Below are 24,828 nucleotides of genomic sequence, written 5' to 3'. Positions count from 1 at the left end.
CAGGTTTGTTCTGCAGGTTGTGTTTGCTAACACAGCATGTATAGACCATAAATGTGCAATAAACTTGCAGCATGTAAGTCTGCCAGGAAAAGTGGAAGTAACTATGGCAGATGCCTAGAAAGAATGACAGAGAAAATGATAATGAAAAGAAATATTAGATAATTAGATAATAAATTAGTACTATTAGATTGAGAAGCAATTGAAACCACAGGTTTTGCCTTCATTGATTTCTCTAATTTTTTGGTAGTAATTACAAGAAGTGAATCTCCTAGAGGTTCATTAACATTTACGGCTAAGTTTTTCTAATTTGTTTATTGATTTCATTTGTCCTAACTTTCTCCAGAGTAATAGTAAAAAGGGAAATAATGTGGAAGTCAGTAGCTTTCTTCTGACTGTGTGATTAGGTGGCCATCTGAGGTGTCTGGAATACAGAAAAGCATTTTAGATAAAGATAACAATCCTGAAATAGAGATCTGTCAGCGGTAGCATAAAAGAAGAGAAGGCAAAAGCACTGGCTTACCTCTTTTCCAGCTTTGTGGTAGAATCTAGAGATTGTTCAGAGGATGTGCTGAAAGAGCAATTTGAGAAGTAAAAGAAGACCTAAGAAAGGGCAATTATGGGAAACTTATGTAAGACCAGATGGTTGGTGAGAATGGAAAATTCAGCTTAGACTTGAAGGGACAATATCATTCACTAAATCAGCAGGAAATATTTAAGATATGTGGTAAGATGAAAGCGTTAGGAGTGTGATGTCCCATGCATATGGATAACCAGGAACATCAAGTCTGTTTATCACTCTTCTTTCACTCTTCAGTGCAGTAATACAAACTGTTCAAATAGTCCAGTTCAGTCCAATAGTTCAGGTATGTGCTTCACAAATTAAATCAATCATGTTATCCAGTGAGGATGACATGAGATTTTTGATCTCGGAGAGACCTCTTCAGTGGTTTACCAGATTTCTAGAGCAGAAGGTTTGCTTAGTCAATCTCTTGCAGTGGATCCATGTCTTTTGGAGAAATCCTTTTCGCTGGAATCGCCCATGGCAATAATGAAAAGTTGTTAGAGCTGGGAGGAACCCTGGAGCTGCTCAGAGACAGTGTTCCAAACAGGTCTAGGTTCTTGTAAATCTCTTTGTTGAATGGGGTTCAACACCCACATTTCTTCTCAGTTGTATGTGTATCAGAAGAGTAAGCTGTAAGACTATGAGTGTTCGTGGGGGTGCAGTGTTTTTGTTGTGCAGTGTTTTTGTTTTGCCTCCTGTCTCATTTTTCCACGTAGGTTTCGGTGTTGTAACTTTTCTTTCAGAATTTAAAAGAAAAAAAAAGTTAAAGGGGGCTGTGTGTGTGTAAAACATAGAGAATGCAGTATTTTTGTGAAAGGAAGCAATCTGATTTCTCAGAATTTAGAGTAGAAGTACGGTATGAACTGATAAAAAGAAAAAAATGTGGAATTTTTTTACATCTCTTAGTCATGCACAGCGTAAGATGGTCCCAACGAGCTCTTTCATTTTCTGCTGCAGTTTTGAGGCAGTGCTGGCTGAGGTGGGGAGGAGGAAAAGGTGTCTCTGGGCAGCACAGCCCAGTGCTGAAGAGCCAGGATCAGAAAGCAGGGTATAGGAGTTGAGTGGGTGGTGGGAGCATGGGGAAACTGGAGCAAGGTGTTGGGTGTTTCTCTAAAGAAGGCAACGGAAGTAATAATGGTGGTAAGCCCAGCTATTTGTTCATTTATCAAATTGAGTATTTGCATAGTCTAGAAACCTCCCAGCCATTTCCCACTTGTTGTTTAGTACGGGTGCCATTTTAAATTTTTTTAATGATTGGAAGCATTAGTTTTAAAAATACTTTGAGATTTTAAGTGATAAAGACTGATGCTTTAGAGATAAAACAAATTTTCTTCAGGAATTTGCTTACAACCATTCTTCTGTTGCCAGCTGTGTTTCCGAATCTGGTTAGAGAAAGCCTTTAATGAACTTAAATCTGGTTGCTTTTATTGCATACTCAGAGCCATGTAGCTTAACATACATTCCTATTAAATTAATCTGAATTTTGTTCAGTGTTCTGAGGTCTTCATATTTTGGTCGTCTCTCACCACATGGCTGCCATTCTAATTAATTTATCGTCAGACTGCTCCTTTTTAAAATTAGAATCCTACGAAAATTCTAATTTGCTTGCTTTTCATCTTTTGACGCTTGCTGTAGAAATTTTAGCAGTTTTTCAATTTGATTAAATTTTCAGAACTTTCTTAACACTTTAACGTAGTTCTCTTTTTATGGCTGTTTCTAATTATAAACTCAAAAATAGTTAGCTTACAATATTAAATGTTTTGATAGAAGCTATTGTGTGATTTCACCAGCTTCCATTAAGGTAAAAAGCCCCAGTTTTCCTCTTAAGTTCATTGACTTATTTGCAGATTTGGACCATAAAGAAGCTAATATAAGCACTTTCCTAGCTTAAGTAAAGAAAAATAATGGATGTTAAATTCATCACTTTTTAATATGGAGACCTTAGTGACATCTTAATATTTTTTAACATATGCTTCTTACTTATTCTTTGTGTGTGTCTTAGTTATTTAGAAAGTAGTTCTTCGTTTTTCATCAGTTTTAAATCAAGAAAAGTAATAAATTTTTAAGTTTTGTAATGAAATTGCATGGTGCTCTTGTTTGTCTTAATTCAGAGAGAGCAAAAAATAGTTACTACCCTGTTATTTCTAAGATGTGAAAGCTTTTAGTTCTTTTTCTCTGTTGAAGAAACCTGCTCTTAAAAGATCTCTAAAGGCAGTTTTTCCTCTATGAGTCTCCCCATTGCAATGGTAAAGTCTCCGAATTTGCTATCTGTATGTGCTGCTATCACTGTGTAACATGGATCTGAATGTTATTTCCACATTTTGCACTATGTGTGTAGTAGGTACATGCTTCAGTTTGCAGGTTGCATTTATTAACACTGCAGCTGAAAGGTTGGATTACGTGCTGAGGGCCTCGTAAAGCTCTTTCCCACGCTTTCAGTGTTGGATAATAGGTTTCACTCGAGGGTGGCAGCACCAAATTAGAATGGCAGTGTAAGATTAGAATGGCTTTATCCACTGATGGCTCACAACGCCTTCGCAGGTGTGGTGGGGATGTTTGCAGTGCTGGGGTGAGGATGGGGACGGTGTCAGTGACCTCAGGTGCCTAAAGGAGTCCGAGGAAGGGGGACACCTGGAGTGTCCCACCTGGGGTGTCCTGGTACGAAGTGGGTTATGGATGCTTTTCTTGCTGATTCTGCTCTCCTCTTTCAGTCCAGTGGCTTGTCTCCTTCAAAGTGTGCACATCCCAATTGCGTTCTCTTTTCCCTGCAATCTTGATTTCAAGCTACTGAGTGCCATAGCTCTGAATCCTAAGCAGGCCGTGTCACATTGGCATTCAGGAGTTTCCTTGAACATATCTGGTCACCCTGGAACCAGAACCAAAAATGTAGGAGCAGGTTAAAGTAGTTATTTCGAACTTCGATGGCAGCTATTAAGATTTGGAGAAACTAATTCCTGAAGCGTGTGAGAGACTCTCCATTTTCAGCTGATTTTTTTCACAGTACAAGGTCATGCTGTGCTTGTTCGTTGCTGTTGTGACTGATGTGTCGTAGACAGATATTTTTACCCGAGCGTATTTTGGGAGTTGTGACATTGGGGGTATTTTTTGAATGTTTTGACCCAATTAGATGTAAAATATTACCAATAAGTTAAATTTTAAGTGAGACAAAATTCAATCGCATTGTTCAAATTAACCTAGTTTTTCCATGCATTTGCATACAGTGTACTTGGTAATCCTCTGTGCAACATCAATACGTTTTTCTACCTCAAAGTCAGGAAGAAACTACTTGCAGAAGGTTGGCCCCTGATTATGCACTCTCTTGTAACTTGGAATTAATTTTACCTCTCTACAGTAATACAATGCAAACTCACAGATCTCTCTCTTATTTTGTAGTTTGGGAATACGTGCTACTGCAATTCAGTTCTCCAGGCACTTTATTTTTGTCGACCATTTCGAGACAAAGTCTTAGCGTACAAGAGTCAGCCGAGAAAAAAAGAGAATCTCCTTACATGCTTAGCTGATCTCTTCCACAGTATAGCCACCCAGAAGAAAAAAGTTGGAGTAATACCTCCCAAGAAATTTATAACAAGATTACGGAAAGAAAATGGTAACTTTTCTCTTTTTTTTTTTCTTTTTCTGGTGTAATAATTGCAGCAATTGTGATTTAATTCTGAAGCTGACATAGTGCAATACCTATGTATTTGTGCTCTGTGGAGTACCTATATAGAAAGTGCTCTTGGTGCTTAACCAAGTGGTATAAACAAGAGGTGGCCCCAGGATAAAGGTGTAACCCTGGAGCAGTTTTGAGAGAGAATCCTTGTCTTTCTCTCTTCATATAGAGCTAAAGTGAATTGTCATATTGTCACTGCCTGCTGATGAAATTTCTTGCTAGCTTTGTTTCTCTGGAAGTTTAATATTTGTAATCAAAATTCACTGTAAAACCTTTGGTCTTTGTTTTTAATTTTTTTTTTTTTTGAATGGAGCAATCAAGTCTCCCAAACTGAGTCTGTGGAAAGACTTGCCCTTAAGAATTTTGATTAAAACCCTCACCTTTTTAAATTGATTTAGAATTTATGCAATACGTAACTTGGCCAACTTTTAAAACCACTAAGTTGTTTTGGCAAATTGTTTTTTAAATGCCATCGTTATCCTAAATTTCAAGAGATTTCTAGGGATTTTTCACACTTCTTGTTTCTTATCTGCAGGGCTAATTGGTCAGAATGTTTTAGAAATTATTTGATGTTAAATATATATGAAGCCTTGTAATCTGCTACTCAATTTGGATGCCTTTTTGTAAAAATACAGCTTTTTTTTTTTCCTTTAGAAGTAATTACTGTATTTAAATAAGCTGTATGAGGTACCATACTTAACACTGCTGCAATGGATATGTTCCTACTGTTGCAGTCTTTCCAAGACTGTGAATGCAGACTGAAAAAGCCTTTAAATGGTACGATGACTATCTGCAGTAAAAACAAGAAATAAAACATAGTGATGACATTCCTAGTTTGACAGGGCTCTTGCAGCAAATGCATTCCATGAGCTGTAATGATATTGTTAGGAAAAAAGCTCTTGGGTGCTGTACAATCACTTGCCTGTGCAGAGTAGAAAACTCATTCCCTTCTTTGTGCTTGTGTTTGACACATTTACAGAAACAGTTCGTTATAACAAACGCAGAGAATCATTCAGATGGAAAGCAGAAAGCAAACCCCAGGAGCCATTAAGTTCATTATAGAAAGTCTTCTTTGTAATGTGCAATTATGTCATGCCACTAAAATTCTACACAGAGCAAGGCAACTGGAAAACCTTCAGTAGAAAAGTCAGATGTGGAAGTTCAGCGCTTGTCTTTTGGGGTCTCTTTTAATGATGATACTCTTGCCTTTTGTACAAATAAATAGCTACATTCGGGCTGCAATTACGTGGGTGTCATATATGCTGCTAAGTGCTTATTATAAAGGTGTATAATTTTGAGCCTTAAAGAAGAGTTAGTTTAAGAACCAGGTAGGTGTGCAACACCAGTCTAGCGTCTCTTCAGTCAGTACCCATCTATACCAGGGTGATAACTGAGGACACAGTCTAACTGTATTCCAGACTACAAAGCTTCTGCTCCACCTTTATTTGCAATATCTGAATACAACATGCGTATATTACACATCTCTGAACTGGAGAGGAGCTTTTCACAAGGGTGTGTAGTGACAGGAAGGGGCAATGACTTTAAACTGACAGAGGGCAGGTTTAGATTGGATATTAGGAAGAAATTCTCAGCTGTGATGGTGGTGAGGCACTGGAACAGATTGCCCAGAGAAGCTGTGGACAACCCATCCCTGTAAGTGTCCAGAGCTAGGTTGGATGGGGCTTTGAGTGACTTGGTCTTGTTGGAAGGTGTCCTTGTCCAGAGCAGGGGAGCTGGAACTCAGTGATCTTCAAGATCCCTTCTAACCCGAGCAATTCTATGTTTCTGTATTAATGACCTTAAAGCTGCCTGGGAAGCAGCTGCTGGCTTGAAGTCAGCTGGAGGTGTACTGTTACATTTGCATAAAGTTCTTCTAATTGTCAAATGAGCAATCTATAGCTTTCGCTTTGCTGTGGTTAATGCTTATTGCTGACTGGGCACGTAGCCCTGACAGGCCTGTGGTACTACACTGTGGAGATCCTCTGAAATCTTTTACCTCAAGAGACTTTCAGCTCTCGTTCTGCCTTGATTTACTTGGTTAAATAAAGACCTTGCAGTTGGCTAGATTGACCTCACTCGCCTCAAAAATAGTGTAGTAGTTTGTTAAATAAACTACATGGTTCCTACTCTTGCCTGACCTATTGCACTACTTAATCTCCCCAAATGAGCTGGATTAGCATCAGGGTTTCCCTACTTAGCAGATAACCCTCGACCTTTTTTTCTGTTTGGAGTTTATTCCCGGATGCCATCAGGTGAAAGATTGTAAAGCTTCCCTGGAGTCCCTGTATGCATTTCAAAACTTGAACTTCACTGAGTATCCTTTTCATTCATCTGTACACTGATGGCCTGTCTCTTAGAACATTCTTGGACAGCTAAGTGATTAATTGCACATTAAAGGATTTGCATGATATTAGCTGGGGATACAGAATGCTTTCTAAATAGGCAGGTAAATTTCCTCTTAGCGATCCCTGGTCAGAGAGAAAAGAAGTAGCTGTTCCTAAATCTGTGTTATCCGAGACATTGACCTAAGCTTGGCAGAGATAGCGTAGCCCCTGTAGGAGATCCAGTGGCACCTGGAGGCTGGGCAGGATGACCTATGCCACTTCAGGTGGCACTCCACGTTCGCCTGTGTTTAGGCCATGGAACTGTGCCCTGGTTTTCTTGCAGTATGGTTCAGTTTTCTGGTAATTCCAATCAGCTGAGTGATTTCTCTCAGTGCAAGCTGACTTGCTGTCCCCTCTTCCCACCCCCTATTTTTTTGGCTTAGCTTATCAAGTAGGCATTTTGGGTTGATGTTCTATTGCCGTGAATGATTCGAGATGTGAAATAAAGGACCGGTTTAGAAATCTGACTCTTAAAAACCTTTCTGTAGTATAGCACTAACTGATCCATTAGTAAACCTTCTGTTTCGTCCGGCAGAGCTTTTTGACAACTACATGCAGCAGGATGCACACGAGTTCCTGAACTATCTTTTAAATACCATCGCGGACATCTTGCAAGAGGAGAGAAAGCAAGAGAAGCAGAACGGGCGCCTGCCTAATGGCAACGTGGACAGTGAGAACAACAGCCCGCCAGAGCCCACCTGGGTGCACGAAATCTTTCAGGGAACATTAACTAACGAAACCAGATGTCTTACCTGTGAAACGGTGAGTTGTCGCGTGCTTCGTAAGCACGAATTCTGCCGTGGTTCAGAACGGCGTGCTTCACGGTTCATTTAGACCAAGGCATTAGATCGGTTTCTTTCTTTAGCTTAGGTTAGTTTAGTTTAAAGATTAGTGTCTAATCTTTATATTTTGTGTGAATATTTGTGGGTTTTTTCTTTGTTAGTGAGAACATTCCAGCAGCTGATGCATGAATTGTAGGAAGAGACATTTGATCAATATTAAGAAAATGCCCAACTGGATTTTTTGTCAGTGTGATCAAAATTTAGATCAGAAAATTCTAAAGTGGTGTATTCTTATACAAAATAAAGTCTGTCATTTGAGGGTATGAGGTTGTTCTCAAATTTAAGGTCTTAGTAACCTAATGTCATGCTTAATGATACATCTCATAACTAAGTATTATGAATCAGTTTCCGTGAATTCCTAATTTTTAAGTTTAAAGCCACTGAAATCAAGATACTGATGGTTGGCTTTTGGCACTTTGATAGTAGACTGGGATTCTCAAAAAACATACCTTCATGTTCATGAAAAGTAATCCTTTCCTAAATGTCTGTCCACAGGAATTCTTCTAATGTTACACCCTGAGAAATAAACTCTTTCTCTGAGTATGATACACTAAAATATTTTTTGATAAGTTCTACAATAAGAGAAAGAATATATTTCATAAAAACTTAAAATTGGATTTCACCAGCTTGAGAAAGACTAAAAGCAGCACAATTTGAAAATTACAGCAATTATGTCATGATCTATTCCTTAGAGATTGTAAAAAAGCTAAATGACTGTGGTTTTTGTGTAACTCTATGTACCAGTTTTCTTTAACTTAATTAGGTAATGCAGATATGTCAGCATGACGTTGGAAAGGAAGAATTAATCAAACCTGTACATTTCTCATGTAATTTTCTCAGCCTTCTAGAAATACCCACCTCTTTTATTTCAAAGAAAAGAGCTCCATAATGTCATGTATAATGTAACTGCAGACTATGAGTAATTTAGGCACTCATTCCATGCTACCATACTTTTTTTCTGGCAGATTTCCCCTCCCTAATAAGTATTTCTTGGCAACTGTCAATTGTTTCTCTTCTAGTTCTTGAGCTTTTTTTTTCCTTGAAACATGAGTTCACTGTGTCTTTTGACACAACTGGCATCATTATCTTTCCTCACTGTGACATTATGAATTGCTGCTGTCAGGATTTTGATCTAGGTACCATCTTTAATGCAATTTTAAAACACTGATATGCTCTTTACCAGCATGTTTTATTAGTTATCAGGCCTGTCACTATTTTGAGAATTCTACTAACACTGCTCATTTTCTGTTTTTTTTTTTTTTCCTATTAGCTATAGCTAATAGAAGTATTCAGCTATTGCTGAACAAGATAGTAATCAAAGTAATCTGGAAACTATTTTATCAGTTTCTGTCTTTTTAGTGTATCAGCTTGTGTCTAAAACACAGTGGCCTGAAAATCAACACTTAAAAACACATTTGGACACATTAATGGGTAATATTACTGTGAATATTTTCAAAAATATTTACTGTATTTTCAAAAATACTGAGTATATATGATTGTTTTGATGTTTATTAGAAGCTGTGGGCATTTAGATTTTTTCTGTGTTTAGAAATATAAGTTAAAATGTTAGGGGTACTTGGAAATAGCTCATGTACAAGATTATAAGCAATAGTGGATGAATTACTTCTTCTTAACGACAAAGACAAGAGCCCTAGTATATTTTCAATTTAAATTGGAAATTTATTGCATATTTAAATATAAAGCATAACATATATCTTTGCTCAAAGTGACAGTCATTATCTTCTAACTGGACAAGCCTCCTCAATGTTCCTAAAATGAGCAAAATTTTATTCTAACTTTAGTTGTCCTGGTTTTGGAAAAGAGCATCTTTCCAGATGCACTGTTTTCATTAGCCCATCTTAAAGATAAAAATTGAACTGGCTAAAGATGCATCCTCAGTTTAAATGGACAGTGGAGTATAAGGAACAGATACGATTCTTTAACAGAGATTTGTGTTGTGAATCATGCCACTTTATTAAATGAATATGTTACAAAAGGATTGTAAATTGTCTTTACATGTTTTAATGTGATTTCTCTTTATAATGCCCTCGCCCTTCCTTGATAGAGGCAGAATGATGAAGCGAATGTAAATTTTATGGCTAATTTATGGAAATGATCAAGAAGTTAATTGGTTTTACAGATTTCTCTCAGAAGGAAGGAAGAATAACAACAAACCAGAAAGTATTGTAATTGGCTCCATTAAGATTAAATTTCAAACAGCTAAATGTGGCCAGTACTTCTACAGAGAAATACAGGAAATTGTCAAAACCACCGTATCAGTCTGCAGGTCTTGCTTGTGGGTTCAAATGACTCTACAAGGCATAAAATTCTGTGGCTCAATTCTGCTTTGGACTGAGAGAAAGCAATAAGGGAAATCCCAGTGTTCTCTCTCGTATGAGTATTACAGAGCCTTTAGCTATGCCCAATTTTAATTTCTCTTTTTTTTTTTTTTTTTTTTTTTTTTTTTAAACCAAGATAAATCACACACTTTGTTTCAGCTTCTTTTAAAACTGCTTTCTGTTTTAGCACACATGGCAGTCTCTAGCTGCAAGAGCTCTTTTGCCAGTGAGGAGAATTACATTGCCAGTGAAATTCCCAGCTGTAAGAAATAATGGATTCTGTGAGTGTCAGCCTTCTGAGCTTTGTGTTCTGTGCAGCTTTGGTCATCAGAGTACAGCTGAGCTATGTGGGTGCAGATTATGTCCTTGATCTGAGAGCAGCACACCATCCTCTTCAGCCAGAACACTGGAACATCCAAATTCCTCACTAGTACTCAGATCTTCCTGTTATGAGCACTCAGACAGCTTCTTGAACACATCAGGGCTCAGTTCTGCAGGTGATGAGGTTTTTGGATCATGCCCATCTCTATTTCATTCTGTAGATGATTGAAATATATAGCATTGCTGACTGTAGTCTAAGAAGCTTAGTGATGTTTATTTGAATCAGAGCCTTTACAAACAGGAGAGCGCTTGTAAGACTCCAGAGTGGCTTTTTTTTTTTTATTTTTTTTTTAATTAAAATGGTATGAGTTCATATTAGAAAAATCTGTTCAAATACTAAGGCTCAAAGAGTCTTAAAAATTAAGAATAGCAATTTATAAATCGCCAGCAAAAATGGAAAAAAATCCACTTGGCTGTTCTTGCAATAAAGCCTTTAATGTTTCCTCATGATCCGAAAGTGCACAGTGGGCTGGCTAACCTGAGTGAGGTGTTTTAAGGCCATTTTATCCCAGAGAATGGAAATTGTCCTTTTGAGAACTTCTGTTCTCAGTACCAATCTCTTTTTAACCAAGTAGAACGCATCCCTTCCCTCCTCTCCACATCCTCTCTGCCCTTACAGCTTCTGTGTGGGATAGAGCTGCCTGTGAAATCTGTATTGTTTCACGTAATTTTCTTTGATTAGACCAAACGAGGAAGAATTATCTAATGGCATGTCTGAATTACACTGATCACATGACTCCCTAATTCCAGCTGTCCTAGCTGAAGACTGCAGCCGCTGAGTATTTTCTAGAAGAGATTTTTTTTTTTTTTTTCTGAGCCATTCTTAATCCCCAGTTACAATGATTTCCACCAGAGCTCTTCGTGTTATAAACACAGGTCTGGTAACTGCAAGAGTGAATTTCCAGGGGACATTTTGAAGAATTGTCCACACAACTAAACCATAATGCATCCCTGAATATGGGAAATGTGCAGCACACTGAAGGTGCAGGTGGCTTTTTATTCCACCCACTCTAAATATTTTGGAAGTTTTCCACATGTGTTCTGTGATCTCTCTAAAAGTATAAACATTACACTTGAACATCTGAATATTGCAGGAAAAATTATATGTGCTGACATAGTGGCATTTTTTGACATGCACACTAAACTCTTGGAAAGATTAGGAGCAGAACAGTGGGAGCCCTCTCACAGGTATTAACAGAAGCTTTCAACTTAATTTCATGAATGTTTGGATTTGCCCTGTGGTATTAATTCTCAAATATAGTTGTCTTGACCATCTGCTTTTTTCTTTTTTGCTCCATTTACGCTGCCCTTAGAAGCTGTGTGTTTCTCATCTCTTGATTATCAGGAAACAACTTTCCACTTCTTTTTATTATTATTCTGAATTGAAGAGGGAATGTAAATCTCATTTTGTTTAAAAGATCAACTTACATTATTTCCCTGTAGCCATTTCACTTTTCCTGCATTCAGTCAAGAAATTGCACTGCATTCAAGAAATTTTCCTGCATTCAGTCAAGAAATTTTCTACATTATTTACTTCTGTATCTAGGCAGAGGACATTCTCACGAGTGACATTGGGTATCTTTAGATACAGAGAGGACACACTAGCAGGGAAAAGGTTGCACATTACTGGTTTTTAAAACTTCAGTAACATTTGGTTTTCAGGGCACCTGTGGATTTTTTTCATCATTTGTTAGGATTTGTGGTGGAATCTATTTTCTGCTTCTAGAATATTCTGTCTTACTTTCTTGTTGCTCTTACATTTTTGTGAGAATTGGCTACTATTCTGCCTCTATCAGACCAAGCCCCAAGCTCTCATTTGCCAAATTTACTGTCTGCTTCTCCTTTAAGAATATGAGTCTACTCAGGAAGAGGCTTCAAAATATTCATGCTGTTTATTAGGTACACTGTGACGTGCAAATACATAATTTTTGGTTCACAGGAGTCAGAGAAGAACAGAAGTGAGAGCACTAAGCAGAAGAATCACAGTGGTTCTGTTCTTTTGAAAAATCTGAGGTGTAGAAGAAACTTGTCATTAATACTGTGGATCTGAAATCACAGCATAATGATGACTGGCATTTTATACGCCCAGAGACTCATACACACTTCACCCTTCCTGAAAAAAAAATCAGAAAATACAGCAAATCTCTGAAATGGAAAGGCCATTTGCAAAACTTTTTAAAAAGGATGTTATAGGGTAAAAGATACCATCTGTCCACAGAAAGTGGTACTGAAAAAGAGGTAAATTAGTGTTACTTGTTTTAACTATGTTCTGTTGGGTCTTATTTTCATGCAGGTCAGCAGCAAGGATGAAGACTTCCTAGACCTTTCAGTTGATGTGGAGCAGAATACTTCAATCACTCACTGTTTAAGGTAGGCAGAAAAATCTGAATTTTTGTGATTTGTCTTTACCTGTTACCTAAAGAACAAGAGATAAAACTCAAAGCTGACAGTTCTTATATAGATTTGCATGTATAAAGTTATGTTGATGCTGTACATTTATATGGATATTTCATATAAAAATCACTAGTATTTACAGCTTTCTTTTTTCCTCAGGGGTTTCAGCAACACAGAAACTCTGTGCAGTGAATACAAGTATTACTGTGAAGAGTGTCGCAGTAAGCAAGAAGCGCATAAAAGGTACGTCACAGTTAGGGAAGGAGAAAAATAACCCATGCATTTAATGAAAGTACTCTGGTATTTCTTTTGTGTGTGTGTGTCAAGGAGGTAAAACCCTTTTCCCCTTAATTTTTCTACTCTTCTTCCACTTAAAAGTAACTTTCCTTCATTCCTCTTGCTGGAAATCAATATGTCTCTTTCCATGAGTAGTGAGAATCTGTGTAAATCATTTTGGGACTCCTTTAATCAATATCTATTTTACAAATGAGAAAATTAATAGTCTTAAGACAAAAAATAAGTTAAAAAGCTGAGTTGAAACAGGCAGTGACTAATCAAAGATAATTAACAATGATGAAAAGTCAATGGTTGCATGTGACTTTTCAAACTTAGTTTTGTTTTGAGAATAAAATAATTTTTCCAGTTGCTGAAAGAATCAATTTGATAGATTTTTTTGGTAATTACTGTTGTTAACTGAGTTTCTGATTTCTTAAGCTTGTTTGATTAGTTGTGCTAAACTGCTTGACAGGGCTCCTGAAAGTCATCAGAAGCTCCGTGGAAGCCTGAAAATCATTATGTTTGTTTAAAAACAATTCTTGCCTGCCTAATGGTTCTAGTCTTGTTTACACCTTTGAAAAACCTGTCAATTTGTGTACTGTACGGTTATTTATTATCTGAGAAAGTATTTGGCTGAAGGAGTGGGAACTCTGCCATGGAACACTGGTTATACCACAGCTGCTGCTTATCTGGTTTACCATAGATTGTGCACGCAGCTTTTGCGTATCTCATCTGCCAAGTCTGCCTCCACACGTTGCCTGAGCTTACTAATTGGTGTCTGGTAGAGGCTGTGAATCCAGGCCTGGCCTGTTTTCTGCTGCCTGAGCTCTTTTTCTGTGTGGGAGGCAATGTGATCCCTGACCAGTACAAACTGGCATGACATAAACCCATACTGTAGGCACTTCTGCATTAGCAAAACACAGCTTTGATTGTTTGTATTTTGGGTTTCACGTGGGGCATAAGTTCATTTTCACTACAGTCGTATTTTTCTTCTATCTCTGTAAAACAGTTTATCTGGGATGGGGACTACTCAGCTAGCAGAGATATTGTACCAAATTTCTTCACCAATAAAAGAGCTCCTATTACCAAACGCAATTATAAGAGGAGGACTTAGTTTTGAAAAGAGAGTAGAAATTGTAGCTGTAGTATAATAAAAGTGTAACTCTCCCTAAAAAATAGTTGCTTCCATCATCTTTCTGCCCAGCTCCAGCTGTTTTCATTTCCTAGTTCCCTTGTGGTCAGGTCGGTTGTCAAGGAATTTGTCCACAGTCTTTTGAAAAAGGATTGTCTTTTACAAATTTCCTGACATTCCGAAAGTATGGTCTTAATAGACGTGTCTGAAACCTGGGCTGTATTGCAGAGACCTTTGAGCTGCCTTTTGGGGCTGGAAGTTTGAAAAACCAGCACTGTGCTGATCTAAGGCTGTGCCAAGAAGCAGAGCGTTCTGGTTTGCCTGTTCTGTTAGGATGGGCACATTTATTGCCCAGAGATCCGGGGGTCTGTGCTGCCAGGCCAGCTATGGTTGGCTGGGGAGCATTTGTAGGCACTGATGTTGGATCTCATGCTAGGGAAAAGGGCTATTGAGCCCTCAGGAAAACTAGGTCACTTTCTGGCTCTGAGTGCCTTAAAACATTGCTGCAGCATTTGTACAAAATTACTGTGCCAGAGCACAGCCTTATCTCCTTTGGATAGCAGGAGGTGGGTGGATAACTGTGGACTAGTCGTGTTCCTTGGAAATTTTAAATGAATGGCTGGGAAAGCTTGGAGTAATGCTTGTGTGACAAAGTGGTGTAACAAAGCTTGTTTCAAAGAGCTTGTTTGACTTGGCTGGTTTACTGGGAAATTCAGCTGGAACAGGACCTCTGAAATAGCTCTGTTGTAATACCTGCACTGTGTATCAAGTGGGATGTAGGTTTTGCTTTTGGGAACTTTGGAAAGCTGTGGGTAGATAGAATTAAAAATTGAATTCCGTGCTCTGTGATCTTTATGTCTAAATTATTACGCGAGTTCATCACGGCTGTTTTCATATACTCTATCTTACTATTTTAAATACATTTTCAGTTCTCTCTCTCAGTTAAAAATCTCCATTTTGTTTAGCAACACATACTTTTAAACAGCTGATTATTTTGGTTTCTTTTAATGCTTGCAAAAGTTTTGAAATACTTCTGTAAAACAAGTTTCTTATTTGTTGATACTGACTGAATGTTTTGGATGAATACTGGAAATACTGCTGGTTTTCTGGGTTTGTTCTTTTTTCCAGGATGAAAGTAAAAAAGCTGCCTATGATTCTAGCTCTCCATTTGAAGAGATTTAAGTACATGGATCAGCTGCATCGATACACAAAACTCTCTTATAGAGTAGTTTTTCCTTTAGAGCTTCGTTTATTTAACACCTCAGGAGATGCCACCAATCCTGACAGAATGTATGACCTTGTTGCTGTGGTAGTTCATTGTGGAAGGTAATAACTCTTGTTTTGAGCAAGGGATTTTTCTGTAAGCATAACTGTGCTTAAAAGAGTAACACAAAGCCAGTATCATATAAATCAATAGCATTTAAAGACCTTAAAAAGAAAACTTTTTTAGGAAAAAAGTGATGTGGGGAGAAACTGCTAGTCCTGACAGAAATTATGGCCTACTTGCTTTGACAGATCATTGTGAAAAGTGGTAACTGTATTTCACATTACAGATCTTTATGTGAATTTCACATTACAGATCTTTATGTGAACTCAACTATGTTTAAAAAAAACTCAACACAAAATGCACAATATCATATAATAATATTTAACAACAGTTTCTAAGGAAAAAAAAAATAACTTTTTTAGGAAGGAAAGTTTTATAGAAAGATTAATTTACAAAGCATTTCCTTTAGGGTGTTTCGTTGTTTTTTTTTTTCTTAAGGCTTGAGCAATATTTTCTGAAATATATCCATATATTATGAGATTTGTTGATTACTTTGTTTTTTGCTTTCAAAATAGGATCATTAGATTTGTATTTGATTATGCTACATTCAAAATGTTCTTGTGGCTTCAAGGCTTAAAACCAGGTTGTTCTACAAACTGCTTATTGAGTAGGTAAAAGCCTCAAAGTTGAAAATTACAGTTTGACATCTAGAATCACAGAGTAATTTGTGTTGTGAGGTCAACTAAAACTCAAAGCAGGATAACTTTGACATTAGGTTAGGTTGCTCTGGTCCCAGTTTCAGAACAAGGAATCCTAAGTTCACTTTCTCTTTGGGCAATTTGCTCCAGTTATTCAGTGTTCTCACGGTGGCTAAAGAGTAGAGTTAGGATAAATAGATCTCAATTGGACAATTTTGGAAAATAAGCCTCTGTGCCATGGTTTTCTGGGACACTCTTGTTCTCGATTGTAAGGGGAATTCTTTCTGGTCGTTCTGACCATTTTTGCCTCCTTCATTGAAGCTGCAGCCGCGGGCAGGGATGGCCCCTGTTTTCATGGTGTTGGTGATCTGGTGCACAGACATCTCCCCCAGGGATGGCAACCTTCCTCCCTGATCTGGGCACAAAAGTTACAGGAGTGCTGCTAGCCAGTTAAGGCAGTTCCAGAACTGCTTTAATGTTTCTGCCCTCACAGGGACAGCAGTTGTCGGGGGCTCCTTTGCAGGAGTTTAAATTCCCCGGCATTCAGGTGGTCTTAGAGTCTTTTTTGCCCTCTGCAAAGCTCTGAGCCAAACAGATGAAAGAGACGGAGTCTTCAAGGTTGCATGCTTTGTGTTTATTGTTTCTTATCTTACAATTTTCTCAGTGTCCAAAAGATGTTTGCCGCGGCTCGGACATCTGGTGACTCCCCCTGTCTCTGGGCTGTCCTTATCTTTTATACTAATTGCTACGTATTCTTTATTTACTATTTCTTACCAATGTCTATCACTATTACTAAAAAGGTCATCTTTACTCTGACCCAATCCTCACTAACTACTTTGTGCCAATGTCACTGCAGAAATGGAGTGAGGGAACAAGAAGGAAGAAGAAGGAGACAACGCCCCAAATTCTCCATCTTGCCCCATTCACTTCAATGCCAAAAATCCCAAACCCACTGTTTTTTCACCCCGTGATATACTAAACTACTACTTTTCACACTTTTATGGCCTGTAAACCCTCTTGCAGTGCAAGAAGCCTCTCCCATGGACTGAAATCAAAGCCAGTGTCTCTCTGAGCTCTGGGCTGGGGTCCCAGACCCCTCTGCCCAGGTCCCTGACCCTCCAGGGCAACCAAAGGAATGCCCTGGACTCCAACACTTTAACTCAGTTTTACACTATCAGCTGTAAGGTTCAGCTGTTTCAGGAGTTGTACTACTCTTTTGCTGGAAACATCCTGAGAAATAAGACACTCACAAAGTTTTGGTGGGTTGTCTTTTCTGGCACAGTCGTGGAGAAATTTCTTGTCTACCAAAACTGAAGAGGCTGAGCATTGTAACATTTTTAATTGGGAGTCCTTCTCACTGCTGAGCTTCTGGAGACTCCTAAACTCCCAGTTTAATTCAGTTTCTGTTTACTGTGGACCAGATAAAAAGACTGAAGATGAGCAGCAGCTCTACTGGCTTTTTTTCTTTCTGAAGATCAGCAATAGTTTGGGGTCTGTTCTGGTATGAAATACCAGAATGCTTTCTTGATTTCTCTTCTCTGTCTCTGTTTAAGATTTCATTTATATTTTCAGTGCCTGTGCTGCTCATTCCTTATTTGAAATTATAATTCTTTGTTAAGCATAATAAGTAAGACCTTATTATGAGGATGAAGTAAGTAGAGAGTAAAAGAAAAAAGACAAGACACATCCAAACAGAATTTGTAGTGGTAGCCATTTTAATTACTGTTAAATAATTGCTTTTCTACAAGAACAATTAAAGGGAATGCATCTCCACATATATGTGTGTTATGATTTATGTTCTTTCCTAATTTTATTTTACAGTGGCCCTAACAGAGGACATTATATTGCAATAGTGAAGAGTCATGATTTTTGGTTGCTTTTTGATGATGATATTGTTGAGGTAAGCCCAACCAGAACACATGTACCCCACTTGTGGATATGGTTATTTAAAGTAGAATGACTGGTGTGCTGATGAGAAGAGGCTCCAACCCCAGTCTAAATGAGCAATAATTGTGCGTGCAGAGCTGTGCCTTACAATTCGACTGTACAACACTTTGAATTGCATTTAGGCTTTTATACTTCAAAGAACCTCTTTTGTGTATGACCACTGTCTTTCACCATTGTTTAATAAACTGTTCTGTGGCAGGAAGACAAATAATGGTATAGGTAAGTTGGGTTTTAGCTTACAATACATAGGAACTTAATGCAATACTTACAACAACACTTAAAAATTTATAGATAAAATGTACATAGCTGATACCCTCTGTGCAGTTGATGACTGAGGGGAAGCTGGAACATAACAAGTTTACGAATTATTTGGATTTTATTATTTTATGTAATTATGTGAAAGTTAATTCAGTTTGACGATAACTTTTAGAGCAGAACCTAATTTTATGTGTGTGTTATGCAAGACATTGCTACTTCAATTTTTTGTGTTTTTACATCCAGAAAATTGATGCACAAGCTATTGAAGAATTCTACGGGTTGACATCAGACATCTCAAAGAACTCTGAGTCTGGTTACATCCTCTTCTATCAGTCTCGGGACTGAGGGGAACTGTAGTGAAGAGAGATTTTTGTGTCTCGCATCTTTTCTATCTTGGAATGGAGCAAGCACTGAAGAGAAGGAAAGCAGGGAGCTCTGGGGCAATAGCACAGTTTGCACAGAACTAAGGAAAGAGTTTGGGGTTCTTAAAACTTTTGTATCCTTTTCATTTTATTTGCTCAGGTATCATGCTGACTGCACATCTCCACTGCATCACATAAGCAAAAATAGAGATACCAGCCGCTCTTGCAGGAGCTTTCCTTTGGGGAATACCATTTCTGTGGTCCTAGTTCAAACCCCATTGAAGCCTTCCATGGACTTCGGTGGCCTTTGAATCGGGTTCTCACTGCGCTGCCGGATTGGTGCAGTCAGGAGTGTTAGAAATCTGTATTTTATACAGACTTTGTGTAGAAAAGGTAAAGGATTCCCTCTGACGTTAGTTTTCTGTGCTTAAGTTTGAAAGAATGTGGTTTGGAGGGTTAATAATGTGAGCAAGAAGTTATGTCTGGGCCCAACTCAATTGCCTTCTTGATTGCCTCTTAACTGAAGGTGTAAACTGGTATCAGGGCAAGGATGCTTTGCTTCTCTGGAGAAGCTTACATTATTTATAATGTGTGATCGGGAACAATCAGTCAAGATTATGGCTTTTAATCTCCGTATGGGGAAAGATTGGGTTTGTAATAGTTTATTTATATTTATAAATCATTGTAACGTAAGATCTTGTGTATTGTCCTTTATTCTAACAAGTATTGGAAATTTTATATATTCATTTTGAATTTAAACTAATTCTGTTTAAATACTAAAGGAGAGACAATGAAAATTACAAAAATGACGCTTACAATATCTGAAAATATTTGTAACACAGAGGAGAGCTTTCCTTCTGGAGGAACTGGTATCTAACTCAGGTACTTTATTTAATTAAATCAGAATAGACTCTTCCCATTAATGGGTGAAAAAAGTGATCCAACTATTGTGTAAAAGACTTAAATCATAAGAAAATGTTGATGCAGTGGTGGTTTACTGGTCTTTGTAGTTCCTTGATCATTTGTTAATGGTTCCTACTCTAGGCAAATTAGAATGGTTTGGATCGAAGTAAACAATTTAAAGAATATTATTTCCTCTCCTAAAAGTAGATCAACTTCTGTTAAACATTAAATTAAGTCTGAGTAATAAGAAGAAATAGGTTTGGAATTTCATGAGACTGAAGATACCACATTCCTGTAAAAGTAATAATATTTAAGTCCTGTGTAGTGGAAGTTTTTGAAACTAAGCAGTTTACCTTGCTTTAGGTTTATGAAACAGCATTAAGAATTAAATCTTGACAAAACACCTGATCTGTAAGAAATGTGAACTATTTGACATTCTTCACTTAGGAGTACATTGTCTGACAGTAGCTGAATGTAATTTCTGGAAGGTCATTGGATGTGCATTCCAGATTATGGCAATCAGGTCTTCGATGTCCTTCTCACTCCCTCGTCAGCTAGTGATTTTTACATTACTGTAATTTTCTAAGGTTATTTTATTGATACTGTTACAACTTTTAAAAAGAATGTCTCCTGTCTGCTGCTATAACTGACTATTTACTTACCTGTATCTTTTAGCTCAGGAAATGACTTCACCGATTCACTCAGCTGAACAAATCTTTAACGGGGTCACTAACTAAATTGGGCTGTTTAGCAACTGTCATACTATAACAAATCGCTTTTGTAAGATGCAGAGTTTCTAATGCCTTGGTTTGGCTAGAATTCTTTTATAAAAGATTATGTATCATTATTAAACTACCAGCATTGTGAAATAAAGCCTAAGCGTTGTGGGACGTTCAGAAAAATGTGATTGGATTCATCTGAAAGGATTCAAATAATGTTAACATTTGTTTTCGGCTTTCAATAGAAAAAGGGTTAAAGGGGTAAATCAGTTTGATAATGGATGTTAGAAGGATGAAGTCCTTTGCATACTAAAGGTACAGGATTGCAAAAAAACCCATCATAGTACCTTTTGCTAATTTGTTTGGTCTTTTTTTTTTTTTTCTTTTTATTTCCTTTTGTTTTCTTTTGTTTTCGTTTTCTTTTGTTTTAATGTAGTTAAAAGCTGAGGCTTGTTGATAAACATTTTATACCTTAGCAAAATTCAAAGCATTTTTGTTGTTTCACTGGTTTTATTCCTGCTCTGTATTTTTATAAGATACTGACTTTTATTTTGTATAGGAGTTTTGACATAGTATTCCAAATTATATATTTCGTTCTTCTTTTAGTTCAGCTGAAATAATTGCAAGTTCTTAATTAAATTGATGTCAGAAACTGCAACTTAAAATGGAATTAAGAGACAGAAATATGAAATATAACTGATTGGTATGTAAAACGTTATAGGAAATTTTCTTGACTGTAATACAGTGAGGAGTGTAGGAAAGTTGTCAGTCGTTGTAAATGGTGGAATTTATTTGCTGTGTAACTATGTAAATGTTAATTGGGATTGCAGTCCCTTATTTTGTATATTGGAGCAAAAAAACCTTCTATTAAATAAAGTTATGTTCTCTAAAGACACATACTGTATCCTTTGTGGAGCCCAGATGGTCAGCCAGCTGCCTTTTATACTTTATAATGTTTTCAAACAAAAAAAGGATGTGGAACTTGCTGTATGAAGCCAGCTGCCCTGAGGCCTGGGCAGAGAAGTGTGTTTAAATTCACTGCATTAAGCATCTTACTCGATGTGTTGTCAGGGAAATCATAGCATGGCAGCCGAGTTTTGGGTGGTGTGCTTCTCTGGGAAGCTTCTTTTAGCAAGTCCGTGGCCTCTGAGGTAGAAGAGAAGGGAGTTTTAAATACTGTTCCTTCCTGGACTTCTCCCTTAAAAACAAATTTGTACCTTGCCACAAAATACCCTGTCCAAGTTAGCCAAGGGATTTCTTGGATCGCCGCCTTGTGGGAGGGAAAACAGAAGGAAAGAAAAATGGGAGTATTTACAGCATTAACATGTGAGAGACTGACAAAGAACCGGAGACCAGCATCAGAAATACAAGCTGTCGCTGGTTAGAATATCCATGGATAATCTGGGATCATTCTTCACTTGGAGTCCACTCTTCTTTTGTAATGCAAGTAAATAAACTTGAGGTTTCACACACAGTTCAGACCCTGCAATGTTCGTAGTTGTGATGACTGTATCTGTGGCCTTTCATTGCCTGGAAATGTGACTTTGAATGAATGGTTAAATCAGGTTGTGTTTTCAGAATTTAGTCATAGGTCAGATTGCGTCTCCTTAGGTGGCAATCAGTTGGTAGTAGCACATAGAGATTTGGGGCCACTTCAGATCCCCCACCACAGCCTGTGACATCTGCACAGGGCTGGCAGCTTAAGGGAAGATCCACAGATCTGTATCCTTCTGGAGCAGCAGCTTGAAGCTGGGTAGGACATCCTGGCTTGTTGCCTGTGGAACAGGGTGGTGGTTTGTTGGTTTGCACTTGTGGGTTTGGTCTTTTGTTTTCATTTTGTGGTTGGTTCGGGTTTTTTAAAGTTGCCTGAGAGCAGTTTCTTGAAACTGTATTCATAGATGAAACCACCTCTTTGGTTACCTTTATCTCTAAAAGAAGAAAATGTTTCAATCCATATTAATTATATGTGGGCTGCAGTATTACACTGATGATGCTTTTGTGACTTTTCTAAAAGTTTAAACAATGCAGGTATCGATTGTTTGCTTCCAAAGGGTGGCTTTACTGTGTAAGGTTTCTACTTTTCCCCTACATTTGTCCGAGTTGATCTTGTGTGTCTTAGAAGTTCAGGGTTTTTTTCCCTCTTGACAATGCAATATTCACTATTAATGGTTTTGGTCTTGTAAGGCTTCAAAGTCCTCTAACCTCTCACAGCATAATGTAAGATGTATAATACATTAGTCTCTTTACCTGTGAACCTCCAAGTACCCAATTATTGCTGATTAATATTCTACATAATCTGTATTCAAGGGTGGTTCACTTTGCAGCAGCTTTGCCGCTGATTGCTATCAATGAACTGTGCAAGTCAACTACCACGCAAACAAATACAAGCTTCATCTCTTAAATACAGAGATCCCTGAAATACATTGTTTCCAGTTTTAATGATAGAGTGCAGCGAGGCAGTAATGAACTCTCTTTGGTCTTTGTTAAAATGTATTCTTTGGGGAACTTCTATAAGAATGTGTTGGATATATAAGGAAGATTGTAGATATCATCAGTTTTGAAATGAACTGAGTAATATCTTCGAGTTTCTTCATAAAAATATAAATAAATTATGTTATTTTGTTCTCTCTAGTGGCTTATGATTGCTGCCTGCATGAGAGATTGTTAGGGCTCAGAAGAGAGCAAGGTACTTTGTAGCCAAGTCTTTGTTGTGGAACCCATGTCGGCATCATTAGGGAGCTCTAATTACGGAAGGATCATCAGTCGTGTCCTTGGTCTGCATTCCGCAGGTTATATAATGCACGAGAGAGAATGCTCAATAGGAATCTATCTGAAAATAGAGAGAAGTTAGCTTTACTATTATTTACTGACACAGCAGATGTGAAGGCAGCATTCCCCCAAAAGACAAAATACTGTATTTAGTGCAGATTTCTGGTACTTGTAGAATGTAGGGTGTGCTCGAAACATCCTGCCGTTCTAGGGATTTTCATGCCTTTGTGTGTGTGTTTAATTTTGCTCTTTCAATCTGTCTGAAATTTCTGTCTGTACACAGATTTTTAAGGTTGATATGATTGTATTAATGAGTGCTCCTCCAGAAACAATTTATGCATATATGGAGTGCAATATTTTGGTGGTCTGATCTACAAAGATTTTCTGACTCTTCACTAAGGGCCCATTTGTATATTTTTCTGTAACTAATTTTAGAAAAAAGATAGTGGAGATCTCAAAATATTTTATTAGCATGTTGTATTATTAAGTGATTCAATATCTAGGGATGCCTCTGCTCTCGAGTTCATCAGCTGAATTTGAGTGTCATCACACCATAACACAGCTTGATGTACATCAGCTGCTTTGAGATGTGTCTGTTTCGACTCTGTTCCACTGGGTGTTGTTTCATTGATCAGCTCTTACATGATGTGCCACCGACATTCAGCTTGAGTTACCTATTTCCATGCTTGCACATTTATTTGGCTTTCTGGAGGCTCATTATCCCAATGTTATGTCACATCCATCTTCTCTGCATCTTCCGTGTCAAGGAAGATTGCCGATACACAGCCTCAGACAATGTTTGGTAAATCACTGGGCTGTATGTCAGAGATGAGATATAAGATATTTGCACTGAAAATATCTGATGTGCTCTAAATTGTCATGTCTCTGTGGTGAAAGTACTCTTCAATATAAAAAAGAAAATTGGAATCATGGGGTTGAACAAACGTAACCTTGGTGTACCCTTTTCCTCCTCTTTTTAAGGGGACCGTGAAAGGCATGCAGTGTTTCTCCCCAAGATTGCTGCATGCTCAGAAACATACTAGAAAAACGAAATCTTTGTTTTACTGAAGATGCCTTTCAGATTATTTTTGAGTTTATTTAGACTTGCATGGCATGGCATGGCAATGTTACACAGGGGTCTGTCAGAAGCAGGTTGTGAGAAGACCTGTTAGGAGCTAGATGTCAAAGAGGTGTCACTGTAATTGCTAATCCCAGTCTAACAGGACCCAAATTTTGCAGAGCAGCCGCCAAGAACCTTCAGTGAATACTGGGAGAAAAACTGTATTTATCAGGGCTGTACTTGCTGCATATGCAAGACTCTGAGACTCACCACTGCTATTTTTCATTCCTCTTTTTTTTTTAATAAAAAGAGACAAGCCATTTAAAATGTACAATTTCAATACATACTGGCTATGTATTCACTCTTTTTTGGGTTGATTTCTTTTTTGGGGGGAGGGGGTTGTTTGTTTTTAATTCTGATATTTTTTCCTGAATTGAAGAGCATGAAAGGGCGATAGTACAGTTTGAGATCAAGAAGTGTGTTCCACATATATATCACAACACCAATTAGCCTCTTTTTTCCCATATTTTGCATGTAGAATAATTCATAATTCACCAAAGGAGAAAAGAGACAAAAATTACTATAGCTCCTAAGTCGTCTTTTGTTGTTATTCAGTATTGGATTGTGTGCAAGGTAATGTATATTTATGGGGTTAAAAAAAAAAAACAAAACAAAAAAAACCCCACCACCCAACCTGAAAAATAACTTTGCCATTTAAAAAAAAGTAGACTGCATGACAATTTTGTGTTTCAGTGAGTAAAGAAAATTTTTGAAGACTATGAAGCAGTGAAATGCTGCTTTTTTACAAATTTGGTAAAGTAAAAAATTATAGCATACCAAAAGCTTGTAAATAAGGATTATAGTG

General features: G+C 37.6%; 1 protein-coding gene across 1 annotated transcript in view; it reads left to right on the top strand.

The window, feature by feature from the left end:
- Nucleotides 1–21,027, top strand: part of USP12 (ubiquitin specific peptidase 12) — a 34,242-nt gene extending 13,215 nt beyond the window's left edge. Inside the window, exons 3-9 of the mRNA XM_040056729.2 lie at nucleotides 3,956–4,169; nucleotides 7,152–7,378; nucleotides 12,472–12,548; nucleotides 12,732–12,815; nucleotides 15,109–15,306; nucleotides 17,767–17,845; nucleotides 18,394–21,027. Coding sequence (XP_039912663.1) covers nucleotides 3,956–4,169; nucleotides 7,152–7,378; nucleotides 12,472–12,548; nucleotides 12,732–12,815; nucleotides 15,109–15,306; nucleotides 17,767–17,845; nucleotides 18,394–18,495 — 981 coding nt within the window. The 3' untranslated portion in view covers nucleotides 18,496–21,027. The remainder of the gene's footprint in view (nucleotides 1–3,955; nucleotides 4,170–7,151; nucleotides 7,379–12,471; nucleotides 12,549–12,731; nucleotides 12,816–15,108; nucleotides 15,307–17,766; nucleotides 17,846–18,393) is intronic.
- Nucleotides 21,028–24,828: the final 3,801 nt, after the last annotated feature.

The sequence above is a fragment of the Hirundo rustica genome, chromosome 2, assembly GCF_015227805.2.
Source record: "Hirundo rustica isolate bHirRus1 chromosome 2, bHirRus1.pri.v3, whole genome shotgun sequence".
Classification (NCBI taxonomy): Eukaryota; Metazoa; Chordata; class Aves; order Passeriformes; family Hirundinidae; genus Hirundo; species Hirundo rustica.
Note: the sequence above shows the minus strand (reverse complement) of the source record. Positions and strands in the feature narration are given on the sequence as shown.